Source organism: Sinohyriopsis cumingii, chromosome 3 (assembly GCF_028554795.1).
Source record: "Sinohyriopsis cumingii isolate HCF-2022 chromosome 3, ASM2855479v2, whole genome shotgun sequence".
NCBI lineage: Eukaryota > Metazoa > Mollusca > Bivalvia > Unionida > Unionidae > Sinohyriopsis > Sinohyriopsis cumingii.
This window is the reverse complement of record NC_142963.1, coordinates 52,585,679-52,610,300: the sequence shown is the minus strand read 5'-3', so window position 1 is coordinate 52,610,300 and position 24,622 is coordinate 52,585,679. Positions and strand designations below refer to the sequence as shown.

At 37.3% G+C, this 24,622-nt stretch overlaps 1 protein-coding gene across 1 annotated transcript; it reads left to right on the top strand.

Annotated features, from left to right (window-relative positions):
- The first annotated feature begins 280 nt into the window (after window positions 1–280).
- On the top strand, window positions 281–1,465 carry LOC149802866 (uncharacterized). Its single transcript, XM_089953842.1, has one exon. It carries the CDS (start codon window positions 281–283, stop codon window positions 1,463–1,465), a length of 1,185 nt encoding a protein of 394 aa, XP_089809968.1.
- Window positions 1,466–24,622: the final 23,157 nt, after the last annotated feature.

The following is a 24,622-nucleotide window of genomic DNA, read 5'->3' as shown; positions in this document are numbered from 1 at the left end:
CTTAACAAAGACTATTCCTAAATGCAAAACACCAATCCTAATGATACTGGAAGAATTTATACATTCTGATGAAAAGGAAAATAAATTGTGTTTTTACATTCCACATAAGCTGTAATTTCTATTGTCATAATCATCGTATTCATAGTGGACATTATTGTAGTTATTTTCGTCTTTTATGTGGCTGTAGTTATTATCGTCTTTATGATACCACAACCACTATTATTATTATTATTATTATTGTTATTAGTATTATTATTAGTATTATTATTTCAGGAAAGACATGAATGAAACGTCTTGCATCTATGGGCTTGAAGTGGTAGAGGAAATGAAAGGAAAAAACGCTACAACCTCGGACGAACTAGCCTGGCCATGCGAACTCCGAATTTTCTGGGTTCATATTCTTCCATTCGTCACCCTAGTAAGAGGGCTCCTTTCTTATGGAACAGCAATGATCGTAGCCGTCGGAATTCTTCTGAATACTGTATCATTCGTGGTGTTGACAAGAAAAAACATGCGTAAAATTCCACCTAATTTATATCTCGCTGCTCTATCAATCTACGACACTCTTACCCTAACCATGAACTTTATGGTGGGGGTGCTTCGAGGTCAGAATGAAAGTATCAACAAACATTTTCAAAGCGACGAGGGACTTTGCAGATTTCATGGAGTAATAGTTGAGATGTTTAACCTTCTGTCCGTCTGGGTGATTGTCGCTTTTTCATTTGATAGATTATTTACGATAAAATTTCCTCTAAAAGCTAGAACTGCCTCTCCGAGAAAAGCTCTTGCTGTCGTTCTACTTGTTTCTGGGATACTCTCCGCGATTGCCCTTAATAAAATAGCGGTGTCCGGTTTCGAGGACGACTCTGTTTTTGGTTACAAAGCCTGTAAAACCAAGCGAGAGATCGTCAAAGAGATGATATATTTCTACGTTGCACTGAATACCTGGATACCTACAATTCTAATTGTCGTTATCAATACTATAATAATTTTTGAAGTAAAAAAATATAGAAGTGTGCGTCAGACACTGACCAATTCCTCCATGTCGGGAACTGACGAGAGAGCCACAAAGATTCTTTTGCTTGTCTCCACGACGTACGTTCTGCTCGTGTTGCCTCTGGGTATTGTGCAGACGACTGAGCTCATATGTAATTCTACAAAGGCGTTTATCCCAGGCGAGAAAGGTTATGAGGGTTTTATTATGACAAAAATCAAGCTCAAGTGGACCAGAGCTTTCTTCTTTTTCTTCTACCAATTTCACTATGCCATCAACTTTTTCCTGTACGTAGCCTCTTCTTCAGCCCATCGGTTTCGAGCAACCCTTAAGAAACTGATAGGCATGAAGGTGAATTCGGAAGACATTGCGAACACTCGAATAACTCGGAGAAACGTCGTTGTTCCGGCACCCTTTTCACCAGCAGTCAGCGATACACAGGGTAATGACGGCAACCAGAGTCAGTTGTGAGCATCAAGAGAATCAGATGGATATTTATACTTTTTCTTAACATTTAATTTAAAATTCACAAATATTTGCCTATCATCCACCCAGTACTATTATAAAATATTTGTCTGTCATCCACCCAGTACTACTGTAAAATATTTGTCATCTACCCAGCACTCCTATAAAATATGTCATCTACCCAGCACTACTATAAAATATTTGTCATCTACCCAGCACTCCTATAAAATATTTGTCTATCATCTACCTAGTACTACTATAAAATATTTATCTGTCACCCACCCAGTACTACTATAAACTATTTGTCATCTTCTCAGCACTACTATAAAATATTTGTCATCTAACCAGCACTACTAGAAATTACTTGTCTGTCATCTACACAGCACTACTATAACATATTTGTCATCTACTCAGTACTGCTATAAAATATTTGTCTGTCATCCACCCAGTACTACTATAAAATATTTGTCATCCACCCAGTACTACTATAAAATATTTGTCATCCACCCAGTACTACTATAAAATATTTGTCATCCACCCAGTACTATTGTAACATATTCGTCATGTACCTAGCACTACTATAAAATATTTGTCATCTACCCAGTACTATTGTAACATATTCGTCATGTACCTAACACTACTATAAAATATTTGTCATCTACCCAGTACTATTTTTAAATATTTGTCATCTACTTAGTACTACTATAAAATATTTGTCATCTACCCAGTACTACTTTAAGATAGTTTTCATCTACCCAGTACTAGTATACAATATTTGTCTGTCATCCACCCAGCAATACTATAAAATATTTGTCATCTACCTAGCACAACTTTAAACTATTTGTATGTTATCTACACAGGACTACTACAAAATATTTATCATCTGCCCAGTACTACTCTAAAATATTTGTCATCTACACTGCACTATAAAATATTTTTCATCCAGCCAGCACTACTATACACTATTTTATCTGTCCATCCACACAGCACTATTATAAAATATTTGTCTGTTATCTACCCATAACTAATATAAATATGTGTGTTTCATCCACCCAACACTATTATAAAATATGTATCTGTCATATACCCAACAATATTATCCACCAATATCATAAAATATGTCTGTTATCTAACCACCAATGATGTAAAATATTTGTCTGTTTTCCGCTAATAATAATTAGTTTAAAATATTTATCTATCTTCCAGCTAATATAAAATGGTTCTAAAATATTTGTCTGTCTTCACGCCAATAATAATATGCAGCTATAAATAACTATACTCTAAACTAAATAAATAAGGTATAAACATAAACCAACACTCTAACCAACATGCCATCAGTAAAATTTAAATTTTGTTTAGATAATTTGATTTTAACGATATTATTGCGAATCAACAGAGATATGAGATACATGTCATCTAGTTTTAATCCAGTAGTACTTTTGCTCTAGGTCTGGTTAGCCACTAATCTGCCATTTAAACACTCATATCTTATCCAGTATAATTAATACAACATATTTTTGATGATATGGTTTGTGCTTAAGTTGAGGTATGAAGATCAGGATTTTATCTACACCCATATGTCACAGAATAAGGCAAGAAATAACTTGGTTTCGCCTTAGAACGATTTGATCATTTTCGTCGTACAGGCGTACAACGTTACCTAAGGTGGATAATTTTTTTTCTAGGTAAGTAACTGCACTAGCATGTATCTCGTTGTAGATTGCTTGCGGCAAGAAACACCAAAAGCAGGGTATGCACGGGTATTTTACCCTTACAAATACTCACTTTCCAGTAGATTTAAGGCAAGTACTTTTCTAACTGACACAATGGTCTTTTGGATCTTGTCAAGGAGTAAACGTTCTCCGTTTTTATTCTACAGCCATAACCCCTACCCAGCACTACTATAAAATATTTGTCATCTACTCAGCATTAATATAAAATATTTGTCATCTCCCCAGCACTACTATAAAATATTTGTCATATATCCAGTACTACTATACACTATTTGTGTTACATTTGTATTTTATTTGATATGTGAAGCATATGCAGTTTTTAATGTCGTATTGTGAAATGATGCCTTTACTACTACACAGATTTGAACGTTGTGAACTTTTGAATTGTTTACAAGTTGCTATTAGGGGTTTAATTTAGTAGCATGTATCTATAGATTAATTCCGTACCTGATATTATGACCAGTTTGGTTTTATTGTAGTTGTCTGTACGTATGTCTGTGCGCATGGTGGATCCATGAAGGGTGGGTGTGGTCAATAAAAGTGTGGGCCAACCCAATTCAGGAGAACTGTGTGCTGTCGGTGCGTATGTGTGTGCAGGTATATCAGGCTGTCTGTCTGGCCGTCTGTGTGTCTATATGGAAATGGAAGATGATGTAACCATCAAGGCCATACGAAGACGAAACCGCTAAATTTGTAAACTTGTGCGCATTGCGGATCCATGAAGGGTGTGTGCGGCCGATACAAGTGTGGGCCAACCCAAGAATTCGGGAGAACTGTGTGGTTTGCTAGTGGACAAATTTGCAAGTATTTACAAATATTTATGAATCATACGGCTGTACAAATGACCAAGTCATATGTTTGTTTCAATTGATTGTTGTTTCAACTGAGTACAATTGAGTCATTTTGATTACATGAGATTATTTGAATCTTACTTTCATTACGTCAGATTATATGAATCTTACCGTCATACATTTGAATATATGATTTTTTTGTTTGTTTTCCTATTTGTGAATGTTTGGATAAAGTAATTGAATGAGACGTATGTTTAGAGCATGATGGAATCACCGTATTTGTAGAATATATAATAATAATACATTTAATAAATTTTCATCTTTCATCACATTGTGTTGCGTTGTCATCTGATTCAAGTATCCATTCAAGTCTATCCTGTCACACCGTATAAGGTCAGTGGATGATTACCATTTAGGCAGACAAAGCGAAAAACCTCTAGTTCAACTTTTCCATTTTTGATAGAGCTTTCTTTTGGTCGGGAAGTGGGGCAGCAACTTTTACATTACCTTGGGGCGGTACAATCATAAATCCGTCACTGTATAAGTCTTTTTTAGGGAAATAAACTTATTTATTTCCTTGTTTTAATATCCTAGTATATTAGTTGAAGGCTTAAAAATTTGTAATTTCTATGAGAATTGTAAACATTTTATCAATCTATGTTTGATGGTGTCATTTGTTCATAGCGTTGTTATGGATACATAATGTATTTCTAAGGAATTTAAATGCAAGATTCCAGAAAGCTTCTTTTTATTTTTTAGAAGTAAGATGTACATGCGCATTAGAATATATTGAATTTTAAACCACGATTTTATGCCAGTATATCCTGCTAGGCGAAGAGTAAGTAAGTACTTTTTTATTTATGACAGGGAATCATTATTTTATGACCGAAATTTTTTCATCATGACGCTGTTTGTTATTCATTTATGCGTCATTTGCTAAAATGAAATGACGAAGTGTTTACATAGAGATTTATATATTAGATACTAACATTATCGAACTAAAATAACCAAATTATATTTATATATAACATTATTAGGTGTATGAGACAAAACATAAATAAATAGCCTATTTCATATTCTCTAGAAAATAACGTCTTTTTTTCTTAAAAAGAAAGGTCTATAACTGAGTTATAGTCATGGGGAAAAAGGCATGGAATTTAGATCTCAGCTCTTCTAAAGAGCTTGCTCTAATCCAATCATAGCCTTGCAAGAATTATTTATTGCTATCTCTCTGCGCTAGACTCGTGCTCTAAATTTCTTGCTCTAATCCAGTGATTACCTTGCAAATTGCTATTTCTGTGCGCTAGGCTCATGCTCTAAATGTCTTGCTCTAATCCAGTCATAGCCTTGCAAGAATTATTTATTGCTATCTCTCTGTGCTAGACTCGTGCTCTTAATGTCTTGCCAAAATCCAGCCAGAGCCTTGAAAATTACTTTCTTTGTGCGCTAGACACAGACATGCGTAGGATTATGTTACATTCCGACACCATAGAAGACCCAAATTTACTAATGAGGCACAAATCAATGTCGCTGACACGTTTACTCATTATATGCGTTCTTTCCTTACAGCATACCTTTTTGCTATATCAATATAGGTAAATCATTCTAAAAAATCAATGTAAACAAAAATGCAGTTTGGATCTGAAAATATCGCAACCTAAATGGTGTATATCAATACCTACGCTACTGTCGCTAGTGTAATTACGAGCCAATTCTGTCCGATAAATATGAAAAATAAAACTGAAGATTGAATTAAAAATATCTGAATCAATCGTCTATACCCTTTGAGTAATCTAAAGGCAAATTTTGAATAATTATACCCTGAACATTCATTCTGGAGACTTCAGAATGTAGGTCGCTAAGGTCATGATACATAGGTAACCCTTTTTTATACACGGCATTTTTGCGTGTAAAACGAGGGTTTTGGGGAGTACAAAAGGTGCTAAAAATTCACTTGTACGTTTTATAAAAAAAAAAACAAAACAAGCAAATAAATGGTTATTGTTGATGCATATAATTTTTTACGTACCATATGTTGTGATGTTCATTGGTTATAAAATATGGGATACTTACGTTACTTGGTCCAAATAATGTGAAATCAAATCAAAGGATTGAATAAACCCTTCGAAATTGTAATCATGTTTCATATATGTCTGAAAATAATATCTTGATAAATCTATCAAGTAATATTTTGACAAATTTTAGCATAAATAATGCCTAATAATACGTACATTACCGATACATACGTGACAAAGATATACTAAACAACGAAACATGTGTTGATAACCGGCCAACTTTGCATGCTGAAAGGTGTCATGTTGCTATATTTCAATTCTCAGTAATAAAAAAGCATCAAGTACAAAGAAGACAAGCCAGTAAAATTGTGTTATACATTATGTATTAAAGCCCACCTATAGGTAAGCGATTCCAATTAAAACTATTATGCACAGGAACACTCCCCTCAACATCATTAGAAGAACTACAAACACTAACAGGAGAACTACCCTTAAAATTACGTAGGCAAGAACTGCTCCTCCGATACTCCATTCGATTAGATACCCACCCAGACAACCATCCCACCAAAATAGCTATAAATAAGTGTAAAGTTGTCTTCAAACCCAAAATCATACCCATCACACCAAGTGGCAAAGTAATCCTTGAACTAAGAGAAAAGATACCTCTACTAAAAAAAAAAAACAGGTAACAAACAATACAGACCAGAACAAATCACCATGGTTACAAAAACCACCAAGGATTAACATTGAAGCTACCAAATTAGGCAATAAAGAAGGACAAGAAAACTTACTAAAACCTGTACTGGTAAACGAAATCAACCAAAAGTACCCGGACTATGTTAAAATATATACCGATGGATCAAAAACAAACAACCCACCAAGAACAGCAGCAGCAATAGTCATCCCTGAATTCAATATACAAACGGGATCCAGATTACCTGACTATTGCTCCATTTACACCACTGAATTCTGGGCTATACTTGAATCACTACAATGGATCAAAGACAACCAAATACCTAAAGCAGTCATTATAAGATTTCCCTAAGCGTTATCAAATCGATCCAAAATCGCAATACACACTCTAGGGAACAATTCCTCGACAGAGCATGCCAATTAATCGACTATATCACCACAGCACATCCATTAGTTGAGCTCATGTGGATACCGTCGCACATTGGAATTTCTGACAACGAAACAGCAGACAAAGTTGCAAAAACCAAACTAGGAGATCAAAACTCTATCAAGCTTAACTATAGCTCTACAGAAGCAATAAGCTTCGCACAAACATATATAGACCAAACATGGCAAGATTTTTTGGAACTCCTCCACAAAAGGTAAAAAGCACCATGAAACCCAAAAAAACGTAGATAGGAACATACAGCTACCTAAGGGTACCTATTTAGAACAGAAAACCATAAACAGGATAATAACTGGAAAAACTAAACTAGCAAGCAGTTTTGGAAGGTTTATAGGACCCAAACCAGCAACCATTAACTGCTTTAACTGCCACACCACCGAAGATCTACACCACGTATTCAATATATGCCCAAAATATCAACCCGCTCGGAAAATATTTATCAAAAACCAAAAAGAGATTGGATCACCACACACATACCCAGAGTTACTTATGGACTTTAATAAAAATAAACAATCAGCATATAAAAATAGAAATCAATTCATAGACTCAGCAGGACGTAGGAACAAAATATAATTACTATCCCCACAAAACCAAAAGACCCAGTAACTAGCTAAATAATTTTAGAAGCCACCACATAAAATCCCATAAAATATCATTCAATTTTATAAAAGTATTAATAAATAATTCACTTACGAAGCACCTATAAAAACTAAGGAAACCGTAAAATCGGATGTCCTAGATGTCCTTAACGAACCGAGTAATCAGCTAGGATTCCGGTCCTAGATGTCCTTAACGAACCGTGTAATCGGCAAGGACTCCGGTCTCTTGCTAAATAAAGTATAAATAACATTCAATCTCTAAAAACATTAATTAATAAATAACTTAAAGAAGTAAGATCTAAAAGCTTATTAATAACATAACGTAGGAAGCACACCCTAAACACCTCGACTAGTAATACCATAATAACCTTGAAAATCTCTCTTCATACATGATTTCTACTAAGAACCTCTATAAACAGCATAGAACATCCCCCTCCTTTTAGAACATTTTGAAGAAGAAAAAAAATCGAAAAAAAAAAATAAAAAAATCGCAAGAAACACCAGGCAAATGCAACAAGAAACTAGCGATGTAAAGCAAGCAGGACCGTTCCCGAGCTCTCCTTCCCACTAATGACAGCCAACCATTCAACTGTAGGGACCTTTATGGACCCACAGATTGAGGCCAAACTATCAGGGTTCCTTGAATCCATAAAAGCCTGGGGGAGGTGGCACCATCCCCTTCCCCAGGAACAACTAGCAGACTGCGGTGCAGTCAGAAAAAAAGTGGCACATGCATAATTGTGCGCACGCCACTATAATTAAACTCAACAACAACAAAATTAAAACGTTTGATTGACACTTACGTTTTTATTGGACAGAAATCAGTGAAAGAGTACATATCATACATCAAAATATAGTGACCTCTTTGTTTATAAGCGATGTAATCAATGTGTATAAGGTACTGATACATACGTTACAGAGCGTAAAGTATGTATTAAGACTTAATCCAGAACAAAAATGATTTATCAGTGTAAAATATGAGTACAATTTAGATTTTCAGCTTAGCTCTATAATACAATTATTCTTAAAAACACCATTAATATTGTATACATTTTAAAAGGTTTTAAAAGTGACTATGGATCACATGAGTATATTTTGTAACTAATGGTTGAAGACTAGCCTAAAGAAACACATCTTTAGTGCGAACGTAAATTATAAACAAACTAGGAAAAAATTCAATGCAAAAGTAAATTAGAAATAAGCCATGAGTGTAAATATTTATAAATAAAATAAATTAATTTCAGCTATACTCAATACTTCTCATGATAATGTCGTAACGTATTATCGATACTTACGTTATTAGTCCCCTACCGGTAAAACCGGGGGGACTCTAGGTTTGCACTGACTCGTTCTTGTCTTATGTTACGTGTTTAAGCTCTAATAAACAGTAACTAGAAAAAAGTGAAGACAACAAGATTTGTAAAATTTAACAAATAATTTATTTCCCTGGAAAAAACAAGGTAAAAATGAAAAAATGATACTTAGGGTTTTAAAAATCAAATCCAAAAATAATTCAAGAATAACCCATGAATTAAAAATTCGAAGTCCTAATAATATTGTTGTTGTTGTTGTGGGGTTTAACGCCATTTTTCAGCACGATAGGCTATACATGGCGGCCAGTATTAATGGTGGAGGAAGAACCCGGAAAACCCCGGAAAGAACCACCGACCCACGAGAAGCTACTGGCAAGCTTTCTCACATGCCCACATTGGCTGAATCTTTGACTCGAACCGCCGCAGACAGAGGTGAGATGGCAGTGATCCGTAACGAAGAGCGCTTTAGACCACTCGGCCAATCGGGGCCCCCCTAATAATATAATGTTCTAAAGAAATTTGAGTTCGAGTCCCGACGAAAATACACAATGGAAGGCGAGGACTTATACTATAGCGATACTATAGCTAGTATAGTGCTGTTGAGTCTACAGTTCTATGTTATTCCACAGACAGCAATGTTCCAGTGTTTGAATTCCGAATAAAATTGCAAGAAATGTCTTTGCGCAAGAATTCCGTATGAGCACTAAAATATTTCCAGGAAAAGGAATTAATCTTTTAGAATCCAAATAATTTGATTCAAACTTGAAATGTAACTCCAAACTGGTCACAACAAAACGAACACCTTGACATCAAGTGTCTTCAAGCCCAAACTGACTAAATTCTCTATAAACATCTGTATTAAACATAACTACCGCGCAATTCAAATAAAACCAGTATTTCGAAATAGAGGCTGTTTGCAACTATAGTCACGTATTCCCAGTATGACCTTAACAAAAACCAATAATTGTACTCTAAGAATAAGGTAAAAATAGAAAGTTGTTTACTTGACCCACTGGTTTCTGAATCAAAGACAGAAACTAGGTCAGCTTTAGGTGTTTACGACAATACATTTAGGTTTAACTAATTTCTGGAAAATGCCCAATCCCAGTAAACAAAATTACATTACTTTAACATGTAAAAAAAACTATTTTTTAAACTTACAGACAATTCAGTTAAATCAAATTTAAATTAAATCAAATATACATAACACTTGTTTATTTTAGAGTGGCCAAAACATGAAAGGATAAACAAAAGGCCTACAGGGAACGTCAGAAGGCTAAAGGTCTGGAGTTCCTCCAAAAAGGGAGAGCTAGGCAAAGTCAATATTATGTGCCATCATCACAAGTAAGTAAGAAGAAAAGTAAGGAGAGAAACATGAAAACTAAATTAAAAAGCAGACTTTCACGGCTGAGAAAAAAAAGAGAAAAAAGCAACAAAACCAAAAGTGAACAGACCAGTGGATATGACAGTGATATTGTACCAATAAATGAAGAGCAAAATGATCACCTGATAGTAAGGATACCATTTATTACTAAAAGCAACAAATGAAAAGGTTTGCAGATGATCAGGCGTATGGCTTTTGCGCGTTCCCACAAAAATATAGGTATTCTGAAATCTGACGTCTCAAACCTGAGACGTAAGACAAATATCAAGAGAATTCAGCGACTAAGTAAAAACTCAGACTGTTTACAGCACCTAGACCATTTGTCATCAGAATGTTACTAAAAACCATTGGCCACTTGAATTTTTGTACAGAATCCTTCATTATTCATCAGATTGCTTCTAATTTTACATTTTCGCTCTAAATTGTAAATATCCTGAAAATCAATCACATACGTGAGTATCTACTAAAACATCTTAATGATCTTACATACAGATTTTATGTCTGGTAAGGTCAGTAAGCTTGAAATGTATCCTTGATAACAGCGGATTATGACATCACAGATAAACCGGATTAACGATTTCTAATACAATACAAAATCCGGGGGGGGGGTGCTTGAGGTGTGAATGTAAATAAAGTATATCCCTGTTGAGCCTGACTTGATTTTTCAAGATCTCCTTGAAAACTGCTATCAATTGTATCACATGCAAGATTGACTGCACGTTAAAGTGATACTAATAACACCTGAAATATGACGACCTCCACCGTATGGATCAATGTTATGTTTGAGAATATTTGATGGCGGGACTATTTTTCATGCGGCAACAATTTTTAGGAATTTTTTTTATCGATGACGTCGTTGAGTGATTTTGTTTAGCTTGTCGGCGTTAAATTCTGGTATTACGAACCTTAGTAATTGTTCTTCTGTAATTACATATGCGTCCAGGAATGACGGTTTAATTTTTGAGACATAAACTACTTTATCAGCATGGCCAATTACATTTTCATTGATAACTTTATTGACAAATTCAAGATCGGATATAACCTGGTTTTTAAATGTTGCAGTTGATCAAACACACGTTTGTATTCTGACTTGATGTCGAATTCATTAACACATTTTTTTTGAAGAATTCGTCTTTATTGAGATACTCATTATATAAAAAGTCATATTACAGGAAGCTTTGTAACATCAGAGGCAATGAAAGTAAATTTTGCAGGAATCCATGGTCCTCTTTTTCGATATTCTGGAAGTTCTAGAAATAGTCGTTTGTTCATTGAGAACTCGACACGTTGAGGTTCTGGTGGTACTTGATAAACAGGTTCTATCTCTAGCCATCCTAACACACTTCGGATCTATGAATAATCTAGCGAATTTATTTCTATCGCGTCTGATAATGTTGGTTCATGAACAGTGATGGCAATTGTGGATTTAATTCTGCGCTGTATTTCATCGCTGATTTGTTCGATTTGATAATTACCCGTAGGTATGCTCAGAACTTGCCAATCTGGAGTTCCATCGGGTTTATTTTTATACGCGAAAACCAGACAATTATTTACTTGCAACCCACCTAATGATTTCGCTATAATATTTGACCAACTGTGATATACTCGCAATTGTGTTAGTGCTATTTCTTTCGTTGGAATTGTAGTTGGAAAGTTGACGCTGAACTCAGGATTGGTTGCACTTGCTGATATCATCATGGTTTTTAACGGAGTTGTATTAGCGACGATCTGTTGTAGTAATTCTTGCAATAACGACATTTTTATAACCCTTGATTTTAAATCAGGATTTTAAATTCCGATTTTCTATATCGGACGTAGATTCTGACACAATTATCGCCTCGTTCTAAATCTTAATCATTTCTGTGAACTCAGTATCTGATATTATTCCATCATAAAGACCCGATGATATCAACGAAGACAATTTGGAGTATGCAAGCGTCGCTGTATGCAACTTTTATTGTATAATCATGTAATTTTGTATTTGTACATGTATTTATTTTCTGCGATGATATTTAGAACACCAGCAATTGTTGTTGCAGCTGAAACACAATTGTTATAACTGCTGTCGATGTCATTGTTATTGTTGATAGTAATATGCCGGTCTCAGCGATAACAGCGAATGCCGAATGCACAATTATGTCAACAACAACTACACGTCTGCGATTATTTTTTTAACTTTTGCTGTATACTTGTCAACGTTATTTTTCAGGTTGATTTGCCACTCACATACTTGATTGTATCTGTAATGCTGAAAGTCGATTGGGGAGCTCATTTTATTATAAGTAAGTCGTAGTTGAGCGACTATTTGAAGACAACATTAGTACAACAAACTTATAAAAAAATATTCGGGGTCCACAACAAATGTTTCCTGGTCGTTTTGCTCCTACATCACTAACATAGATCCAGAGAATCCAGTTAGTAGATAACGCCATGCAATTGTGATAGATATCGTAAATTTCGTAGTGCCGAGTACTGAGAACCTGTATATACCGGTAACCTCAGCGGTGTATTTGATGGATTCATTAAGTAGTGTCCATAATGCTGATCCAGACGCTACTGTATATACTACACCGTCGGTGATCTTTTTGATGTCAGAGAGTGTAATACCGATAAATGTTGGCTTTCCAAAGAAATCTTCAACTATTCCAATTTTTAAAAAATTGCGAAAATTTATAAACGCATTTATATGATTAGAGTATTTAGATCTAAATGTGGTCAATCCAGCGTTAATTGCAACTAATGGGAAATTGTTATTGTCGACGTATTTCTTCGTTGCAGTTTCATAGTCTATGAATGGTTCTGTCAAATAAGCAATGGTATTACTAGCCATATTGAGACTGCCTGTCATTGTATCACCGGTTTTAACAACATATTTACTGTTCTCAATTCTGACCGTGTTGTTGTTGTTGTCTACGTATCTTTTTTGTTATCACATCATCGTCTGATTTTGGTTCTCTCACATTATTAATTGTATATTTACTCAAATTGAGATCGCCATACATACTATCTCCAATTCTTCTAATACATCTAGTAATCTCTCCCAAGAGTTTTAAGACTGATTCCTCCGAGATTTTAATTTTAGCAAACACCACTAAGTTACCTTCTGTCGCATCTGGAATCCGCAGAATATTATCTGTATACGGGATAGTACTCGTCTTTAATCGTCCTTGTTTATCCTGAAAAAACAACGACTTCATCGTGATCTACTTTTGCGAGACTCAAAAGATTAGCGAGTTCATCCTTGACCTCGTCAAGGGTTGCATATTTAGATAAGTCTCTTTACTCAGTATTAGTCAGGGGAGAAGATCTTAAAGATCTGCCTAAAACGACGGTGGACGGCTATACTGTCTACTTGTGTACTCGTTCACGACTTTATGAGGTGGTGTCAGCAATCTTGACATAGCGTCGAGTACAGCAATTACTTCACGGTCACAAACTGGCGGATCGGTTACTGTCTGTGTTGGTAATAATGAATACCAGAGGGGAGTGTTTTGAAGTACGCCAACATATTTTTAAAATTCTTTTGGTGGCGCCAACCCATACGAATCAAAATAAACAACTGCACGAGGATCAATCGCGTATGCAACCCAGTGAGTACCTTTTCCAGAACTTCCATCGTGATTAATGATACCGGATTTAAGACGGTTTTGTTGTTTTGATAATTGATCACGCATAAAAACACCTCTGAAGTTTTTGATGTTTTCATGTTTAATTTTTTAGCAGCATCAAGGAAAGGAAATCAAAACATAGGAAGGAGAGGCTTTGCGTCTGACGATGTGTCCCGAGGAGTCTCAGACCTTTTCCGTACCAGGAGTGGGGAGTTCCTGGTAGTCTTAGACCCTTTCCCTTTTTTTGGAAGTCTTTATTCCGTGCTTTGTTCTGTAGTGCCATTCCAGCAGCAGTTCCAACAGCATAAAGTGTAGCTGCTTTCTCAACAGCTGCGACTGCAGCGGATATTAACACCGGTATAGCTGCAAGAAGTGGCACCCGCAGAAAGATTATCTAATGCCAGTCTTTGATTGCTTGGAGTCACTGAAGTGCCTGAGTTGACGTTTAGTTAGTTATAATTTATTCGGACCACCTTCGATTTGTTCTTTTTGTGATCTTTTTATTCCACAGGTCTTTGCTGATTTCGATTGAAGTCTTTTAATCTAACTAGGATTCAGAGTAACACTAACATGATGATATGACATTATAATGTAATGAGCGATTTAATTACATGTTTTCTACCGGGGCATCAATGACTCTCATTCGTCCACCAACCCCTTCAAGTACCATTATTCTATCTGAGAGTATAACAGAGACTGATCACTAAACACCAGCGGTCAGCTGAGCTACACGAGTTCGGAAGTGTATATCAACGACAGATTGCCTGAATAAATATAAATATTACAACGAAAAGTAATAGATTGGATTTAATCTTCTGAAATGCCGCTGGGATATCTGCAAACCAGAATCCACATTCTGATCACGCCCCATGAATGTAATCAGCCGATGATAAGCACATGCAACATTATTTTGATCAAAATTTAACAAAACTTCTTCAGAAGAGTCTTGGTGTCCATTTATCCTCAAAGCAACTTCACTAACCCCAAGCGTGTCAAATACCATTGGACTGCATTCCTGCGAATCTGCTCTGGCATTTTCCTGAAACGTGATGAATATATTTTGTGGTGCTAACACTCCCAGCTCTGACGCTGTCTGCCATGTGAATAACCAAGCAGCATTACTTTGAATACTGTATGTGGTCATTGTCAATCATGATAAAGTTGATTTACCACCTTGATCCATGAAAGAGAGCAATCGTTGTTCTTTGGCAAGTGATGGAGTTATTACTGGCATCCACAGTGAAAGTTTTGTTAGTATTACTTCACCTGCATCAACTGCGTTGGGTTGACAGATTGCATCATTGTCGGTGGTTTTCTTACAAGTACCACAGTGTGTTTAGCGCCAAATATAACTTTTTGAACATTTCCGCAAAATCCAATTATATGTGATAGTGAAATCACACGCGAAAAATTGTCTTCTCCATTTGACATTGATCTGCGTGCTGCGAATCCCAAGTTGAAATTTTAATTAATCGATGAAACTTCAGTTCCAGTTGCATTTATTGTCACGTTATTACTCTTAGGCTGATCAGTTGTATCCTTTGCAAACATCATTGACGGACCAGCCGACCTCGAGTAATCATCGGAATATCTTGCCAGACCCAGTATCGTATTGGCAACAGCAACATTTTCGAGACACTGTTCAATATTCTTCCGTCAATCATGTATGTGGAACTGTTAAATAAAGCCATAACACCATTGTTAACAAAACCAACTCGATCATCAATTCCGTATGCTGTATCATCTGCTTTCAAAAGTCTACCTTGAATCTCAATAAATGCCTCAGCGGATAAGACATATCTACTTGTATATTGAGTTTGCAACTCAGTTCTTTCTCGTCCGTTAATCGTATGTGCCTCATAAGAATACTATTGATAATCACGCACAGACTCATCTTTGAGAAATGGTGCGTCCATGATAAATGCGGGATCAGAAATATGTTTGAAGTTTTACTATATTTATTATCGTCTAAAACGATGACCACTTCCGGCTATAAGAATAGCAATTATTCTGGTAGTGGTACACCAGCCAACATTTGCAAGCATCACTTCAGTGCTGGGTAATTTTACTAGCTTCGGTTTTCGTCGTATTCTTCGTGCCAGTCTATCCTTGATTGCTGAGAATGCTTTACTAGCAACATCACAATACTTTTATCACAGACAACGTCAATAGCGTTCATTGATAAAAAAAAATTTGCAATCGGTACTGCTTTTGGGGCTGTCCTTTTGAATAGACCCTGAACAACATCACCGAGTCCATAATCGCAGATCGCTTTATATGTTGGTAATCGCGAATGTATCACCCTCACCATGATCGGTTCACATTAAGCATTTAGTATGATCATCTTATTTTATTGTCACTGATCTAATTACATACCTTCAATCACTGTGACAATCATCAACGATTTCATCGATGACAGACCGATACACATTAATGTCCATGATACCGCCTGTGAATAATCAGCTGCTTCATTAGTGATTTATGGGGAATTATTACCGGCTCGTTTTCCGCCAATCCGAATCTCTAGTGGTTCACATTGGCAAGGATATTGCTGGGACATGGAGTAATAAGACCACTTCCCTGGTACCGGAACCACTACCACTTCCAGTGGCGACAAGGTAGAACTTGCATCTTCCTCACTTGTTCTTTGGGCTGGTTGCTGTGGTTGTTGTTTTTTTCGTTGTTGTTGTGGTTGTTGTTGTAATTGTAGTTTTCGTTTTTGTAACAGTGCAAAATATTTATCTATTCCATTAATAAATGCAATTTATATTGTGTCACTATTTCGGGCCTGATCAACTCCGTAGTGTAAACGAAATATCCATTTGTACCTGTTACCGTGACTTACAGTATCATTAACCTACTTGTGTCCAACAAGTTTTTTCTTTGATCAAAACTGCGCACGGCAAACGCAGGTGATTCATCCGTGTTTTTAATTTTTATTTTTGATGATGGTAATACCTTCGTCGATAAATTTACAACTTATTTTAAATTTTCTCTCTTGCTTGTTCTGGTACTGTTTCTGGTATAAAATCGTTTATATCGGCTACTTCAAAACGATACTGGTCAATAACCTCAAGTATTTCTTGTGTTTGTGGTTGATAAGTAGCACCAGCTATTTCACCTAGAAGTTCTCTTTGAATTTTTTTAAATATTTGTTTAGTTTTTTCTGCTTTTTGTTCTAGTTACTTTAGCGGTTTGCTCCAATGTGGGAAGAAGACCCACGATAGCCTTCGTAACCCGTTTAAATAATTGTTATGCACCTTCTGTAAATTCTACCTGTGACTCCTGATGCTCTTGTATTTGTTGCTTGACAGAATTGCCTCTAGTTGCTGTCGAGCTAGTTTAGATGTGTGAGATTCCATTATTGATATAATAATGATTTAATTACCAGTACTCACACACTATAGCAACAGGGAGAGTGATGACAATGAGTGTCCAACGGGTCAACTAACACACATACAACTTTGAAAACACTAGCGACAAAGATAAAGAAACAAAATGAGCTAACCCAATTAGAGAAAGTCTCGGTCAGTTAGAGGATTTGGCTTGGCGTTATTAACCTTGCATTTTATTTTTTTCGTAGTAAGTTTTATTTTAAATAAAGACTTGCTCCAAAAATGGTCTGTTTATCCTCACTGCTGCTTTAATACATGACATTGACCTTGACCTCTTAGATATAAATCATTTGGAATTGGTCTGTCTTGACTTTATGCTAATTTTTCAATTTGTAGCAATCAAAAATGACATTCACTTTCTTCTTGCAATATGTGCACGTAAAAAGAAAAGGACTTCTAATACGTCTTATCAGAAACTTGATTTCTTAAAGTTGTGCCAGTTTGAAATTTGGATCTGCTCGTATTAGACTGAAATAGTTGTGTTTTTTTTTAACTAGAAGACTGATAAGTTGTAAACTTATTAACACAAAAGAACTTTATGAGGTAAGTAATACTCGTTAGCTGTATGAGCAGCATTTTCTAGAGTTTCGACCGTATGCTAATCAAGGTAAGTGTTAATGTTCTATGGAGACAATTCTTGGACTCTTCAACCAATAACAGTTGTCTGATATTTTCGTAATCTTCACAAACTTTTCTTGGCTAATCACCATTATCAAATAACTTCTCTTTTCCTCTTGCGATTTGACATGAGTTTGTCCAGTTCCTTATTTTATAGTTCATAAACTGTTGTCGATAAACTTCAGGTAGCTGCTCATAAGCATTCAAGATAAATTCCTTAACCAGACCATAATCAGCACTTTTTTGTACTGACAGAGAAGCGTAGATGTCACGAGCATTGCCAAAAAGTGCAATTTGTAATAACAGAGTCCAGTGTTCTCTTCTCCATTTCAAATTTTCAGCAATTTATTCAAAATGAGAAAAACGTTTGTCTACTTCTTCTTTATTAAAAGGGGGTACTAACCTAATATTCTTCGTAACATCAAAACTTGAATGACACCGACCTGAAAATTTACTGACCTACAGATAGGATGAACTTAGCGATACTGTGTGGAACGAACTAGAACAGAAAACACTGATCCATCCACAAAGACCATACATATCACTGACTAAAAAATGAAAATTACAAACTCTCTCAAGAGCTACCATAAAGACGGCAATAATTTGAAATGTATTTTGTCAGACCTGCATTCTTCAAACTTTGTCAAACATCCCGAAATAGCCCAGTTGAATCATTGTAAACAAATGAAAATTCCTGCACTTACCAATCAGTGGTCATTCATCAGTCCACACGTTATTCCATGTGGCGTATCATTCCACTGGTAATAGCAACACTTGCCATATTTTCACGAAATAAAATATTAATTTCCAAGAATATCACGAATTAGAAATCTCCTCCGTCACTACACACACAAAAACTGTACGGCAGTCTGTAACCAGTAATGTATCGTACCGTTGTCTACCATATACTATTTTCCGTATTAGAACCGATCAAAGTAAAAAGTTATCGATATTAATCACTCATTGTTATTTTCATTTGATGTCCATCGATTAAACCTGATAATACAGTAATAATATCAATGAGGTTCTTGCTTACATTTTCTCATGCTTAGGACTTAGCGTAGACAGGTCGTCCCATTACCCTCATGTTCTACTGAGATAATTATTCAGATTTTCATAAAAGAGTACCAAACCTTATAACCTTTATACAGAGTGAGAAGCAAAGATAGTACCTTATGAACACAGTTTTGAATCTGTCAAAAAAAGGTTCAAAATGCTGGGAAAAAATCGCGTGAGAAAAGTAATCTATATCAGCTTTTGCACCAAGACAAGGAAATTCCAGTCGCGGGGTTGCATTATTTGTCTCCCCAGATAATATAACCCTTTGACTGGGAATTCGTTGTCGCGGTCCAAACTCTTATCATATATTCTATTACTCTTACAACGTCATCAGAGCTGTGTTCCGTCTCTTCAGGCAAACAATGCCTGACATCTTCCTCGTACGTAAGTTGTAAAAATCTACATTTTCTGCACTAAAGTTGTTGCTGAAAAAAAAAGATAACAGAAAATGCCTCATGAATGTGTGGTGCAGTTATCAAAGCGTACAAGTTTCCCAAGGTATAATTTTAGCACCAAATTTGAATTATAGTGGCCGTAGTATTATCCTTATTGTGAGGTCACGGTCTTTTCAAACAGGCAACATAAAAGTCACCACTTGCGATCCGCTGGTGGGGGTTTGGGGTGGTTGCTTATATTCGGTATTAACAACGATCATGAAATCATGGAGTGATTTTTCTCATAACAATGTTGATTGCAATACTAAAATATCATTAAAATAGTTGGGTTGAAATGCATTTCTTTTTCTTGTCAAAATGTTCGTATGCAGCTGCGAATCTGTATCTACGCTGAAACGACATTAATTCTTGAATCACATAGTGTGTACATGCAGTTTCATTGTTTACCTATTACACTAGAGAGCAATTATTTCTATTGAATTTGAATTATTATTCGTGTTAAATCCCACGCAGATCTTCTCGTATACGTCAACTGTGAATGAACGTGGAGAAAAGCATTCACTCCTATGCAAGGTTTGTGAAGATATCCAATAGCATGATCAAAATCGTTGCCATAATAATGTATTTTTATATAAAATGAACGCTGCAATAACAAGTATTTACCGGTGTTTATGTTGAAAATACTATTATTATTATTACTGCTAATGTTGTAAGAATAAAATAAAATACACGCTTGTACACTGTTCTCGGGTGTCATAGTAATAGGAATTTGCATTATCATACCCATTGTTTTAGATACTTTTTTTCAATATCGTTTGCGATCTTGAAAAGAAGTGTACATACATTTTTTTCCTATTTAATTTTCCTTTAAAAGAAGCTGACCTCCAAAGATACCAAATAAAATGTAATTATATTCTCAAAAGGATTATAATTAAAATAAATATATTGATGTAGGCTGCATATTCTCACACACTGTTGTCAGTGCTTTCTTGCACACTGCTCTAGAATATGCCTGAAATGTGCTATAACTTAGACAATATACAAGTTACATTAATTTACAAGATACAAAACAAGTTCAATAACCTTTTCAGCAATAAAAATCCTGCGTTGCATATATTTTGTTATTCACAATGGTGAGTAGATTAGTGTTTTAACATCGGGTCTGCAAGTTTTAGTGGTCTGCATTCAACAAAGTCCTGACGTCAGCAGACTGTTGAGCGCGTAATCACGACTCCTTAAATTCTTGTCATTGTCGATCATTAAACTGGTATAAAAATAGGCAGAAAAAAACTAATTCCTAATCGACTGTCTTTATGAGAAGCAAAATGCCGGATTGGGATCAAAAACTTTTTCTCCAGTAAGGTTGTAGAAGACCCCCCCCCCCACACACACACAAACTGATATGTTAATTCTGGACGCCTTTACAAGGCCACACTTCGAGATAGTAGTCAACTAGGCAAGGATGTGACGGTACTCGCAAGCTGCCGAGTCTTGGTGGCCTAAAGTTTACATCATTGCTCACAGTAAAGCTGGAAAAACTGCAGGGTGAAAATACAGCAAACAGCATGACGAGGTACGTTAGGAGCAAAGAGGCCATCCTGCTTAGCAGGATGAGATGGCGCAGCTGGCTGACGATGTTAACGCGCAAGTACAGAACCACATTGATGAGTACATGTGTGAGGGTTCCGGATGGATTTATGTTAGCTGTACATGCATGAAATTGGGTGTGACACGGCATCATCCCTTTCAGGGGCTGAGTTACGCCTCAACCCTCGCGTTTATTTCACAGCGTTCGTTCATCAACATAAAGAACGACGATAAACGTTGTTATGAGTGGAAATCCGCGCTGTGGACTGTCTAGGGGTGAGCGCAATGCTTGATAAGGCAAAAATATCCTAGCATTCCATAGGCACTAAAAACAAATAACATCACAAACGTAGTTGATAGATACTGAGGCACTGAACGTGCTGGTGTATGGCATGCAAACCCTGGGACACCAACACGCAGTAGATAGCTAAGCAGTTTTGTGCAAGTTTTGCTATATCGTTGTTCAACGCGATGGTCTTACTAGCGCTCCCGCGCTATAGTGCGGAGTCATTTATCCAACGTCAAGAGGCAGAAATTGCGAGAATCCATTTGGATTTCAAGTACTCAGTACAATAAGGATGGGCGCCAATAACTGTACTGCCATTGCTGCGGAAACGAATTGTTGGATCTGCTGCGAAGAGTTGTGGCAAGACAGGGTAAGAGACTACTGCCACATTACTGGCAGCTACCGAGGCGCAGCTCATAGGGGCAGAAACCTCAAGCTATGGGTAAAGCCAGAGAAAACAAAGGTGTCAGTTAAGAGCCACAATCTGCTTGAATATCATAGCCACCTCATTCTGCAGGCTGTTCGAACGGCCTCGTCGGAAGAAAAAAAATCAGCGAGATCCCCAAAAATATGGAGAGCTACATGATTTTGTCACTGAGGCAGAAGCAGTTTATCAACAGACTGCAAATTTTGAACTACATCTTGGACAAATTGGTGGAAGCAATGCCAAAACTAGATTCTATCAGGACAGGAGACTGCATGGGTGGAGATTTCAGTTTGCTGGAGAGAAAAGAGGTGTACAAATACATGGGTAGCTGGCAATCTTTGGTGAAGCTCAGCTTCCCTGTTGGAGGCATTTTATAATCAGCTCGCTTGATCTGGGATTTAAGTTGCAGACTAACCACAAGGCATGATAATAAGGAACAAATATGGGTGAAGAACTCTTGGTGATTTTACGACCTCTGTCTCAGGTCCCATGTGATGAGACATTTTGGGCCATTCCATTGCGCCACTCTGACCTCGATCTGGCCCACTACTTTAGCACCTCCGGAATGAGGTAGGATGTACTCTTAAAAAAAGATGGCGCCGTGCTAAAGCTGTGGACTTACTTGACGATGAACTTTTTATTGAAAAGGGCATCGTGGTGCCATTTTGATTACCTGCTGCTGCCACGCACTGACCAACAACAGTTGTGGCTCGGCTATGACACTAGCGGGCTATCAACACGACCATGTAAAACTCAGCTTGCTACAAAAACGCTAAAAGAAGAAAAGCCAGAAACTGAAAACCCGTAAAGGACAAGCAGGGAAAGACCAAAACAAGTACAGAACACCAAATGAATAGACGGGCAGAACATTTTGAAGAACTGCTGATCAGGCCAGTACCACTAAATCCCCTAGAAATCCACCCAGCCAACGCTGATCTTCCATAAGCTGTGACAATCCCACCAGAGACGAGATCAGGAAAGCCATCACCCAGTTCAAGAACGGCAAGGCAGCTGGACCTGACGACATCTAAGCAAAAGCCCTCAGAGCAGACCTAGAGGCTTCAGTGGAAATGCTATACCCCCTCTTTGAGAAGATTTGGGAGGAAGAAGAAATACCGACTTACTGCAAGGAGGGTCACCTCACCAAGATCGCAAAGAAAGGCGACCTCAGCAACTGCTCCAACTACAGAGGAATCACACTCTTGTCAGTACCATGGAATGTCTTAAACCGGGTCCTCTTTGAGAGGCTGAAGGAGGTCGTTGACCCACAGTTACGGGATGACCAAACAGGCTTCCGGCAGAACAGATCGTGTACTGGCCAAATAGCTACTCTTCGCATCATAGTCGAGCAATCGTTGGAGTGGAATTTTTTGCTCTACATCAACTTTTTCGATTATGAGAAAGCATTCGACAGCGTGGACCGAGAGACACTCTGGAAACTTCTTTGCCACTACGGCATCCCAACCAAGCTGATGGACCTGATCAAGAACACTTATAACGGAATGTCCTGCAGGGTCATTCATGCAGGGCAGCACACAGACAGCTTTCTAGTGCGGACTGGCGTGAGACAAGGCTGCTTGCTGTCGCCGTTTCTCTTCCTTCTTGCCTTCAACTGGATTATGAAGACGTCCACCAATATGCGGATAAATGGAATCAAGTGGACATTGTGGAGTCAACTTGAGGACCTGGACATTGCCGATGACCTGGTGCTCGTCTCAGTCAGCAGCAAATGCAAGACAAGACGAAGTACTGGCAACCACATCATCACAGGTTGTCCTCAACATCCACAAAGACAAGACGAAGATCCTCAAGGTCAATTATGTCAGTAACAACCCAGTCACACTGCAGGGAAGTTCCCTGGAAGAGGTGGAGTCCTTCACGTACCTGGGCAGCATTATCAACCAGCAGGGTGGCACAGACGCAGACGTCAAGGCAAGGATCGGAAAGGAGAGCAGCTTCCATACAGTTCAAAAACACCTGGAGCTCCAAAGAAATTTCCTTGACTACCAAGATCAGACTGTTCAATTCCAACGTGAAGTCAGTCCTACTGTGTGGAGCAGAGACCTGGAGAACCACCAAGTCGACCGTAAAGGGAGTTCAGACCTTCATCAACAGCTGCCTAAGAAGAATTCTCCAGATCCGCTGGTCAGACATCATCAGCAAAACACCAACCTGTGGCAGAGAACCTCCCAGCTTCCGGTAGAGGATAAGATCAATAAGAGAAGATGGGGTTGGATAGGACACACCCTACGTAAGCCACCAACCAACATTACCAGACAGGCATTGAGGCGGAACCCTCAAGGCAAGCAGAGAAGGGGCCGACCACGAAACACCTGGCGACGCGATCTTGAGGCGGACATCACTAAGATGGGTCACATCTGGAGTCAGCTTTAGGGGATGACACAGGACAGAAGCCTCTGGCAATCTTTTGTGGGCGGCCTATACCCCGGAAGGGGTGACGGGCAAAACTGAACTGAACTATGACACTAGCAAACCAACAAAATGGATCATAAATTTGGAATATATTGCTGGGCTATATTCATATAGTACCAACTAGACATCACAAGAATTCTGGCAAAAATTTAGTGTTAATATGACTTTCATTCACAAGGAGTGACAATAACATGATTTTCAAAATGGTCATTGTGGTGGCCATATTGTTTATAAGATCAGCACTATCTTCGGTTATGACTAGTAAGTAGACACCATAGGAAGTCTTCTGGTCAATATCACTTTCCATTCTGGAGGGGTAACAAGAACAAGATTTTCAAGATGGCTGTTGTTATGGTCATATTGGACCTCATATTGGCACCAT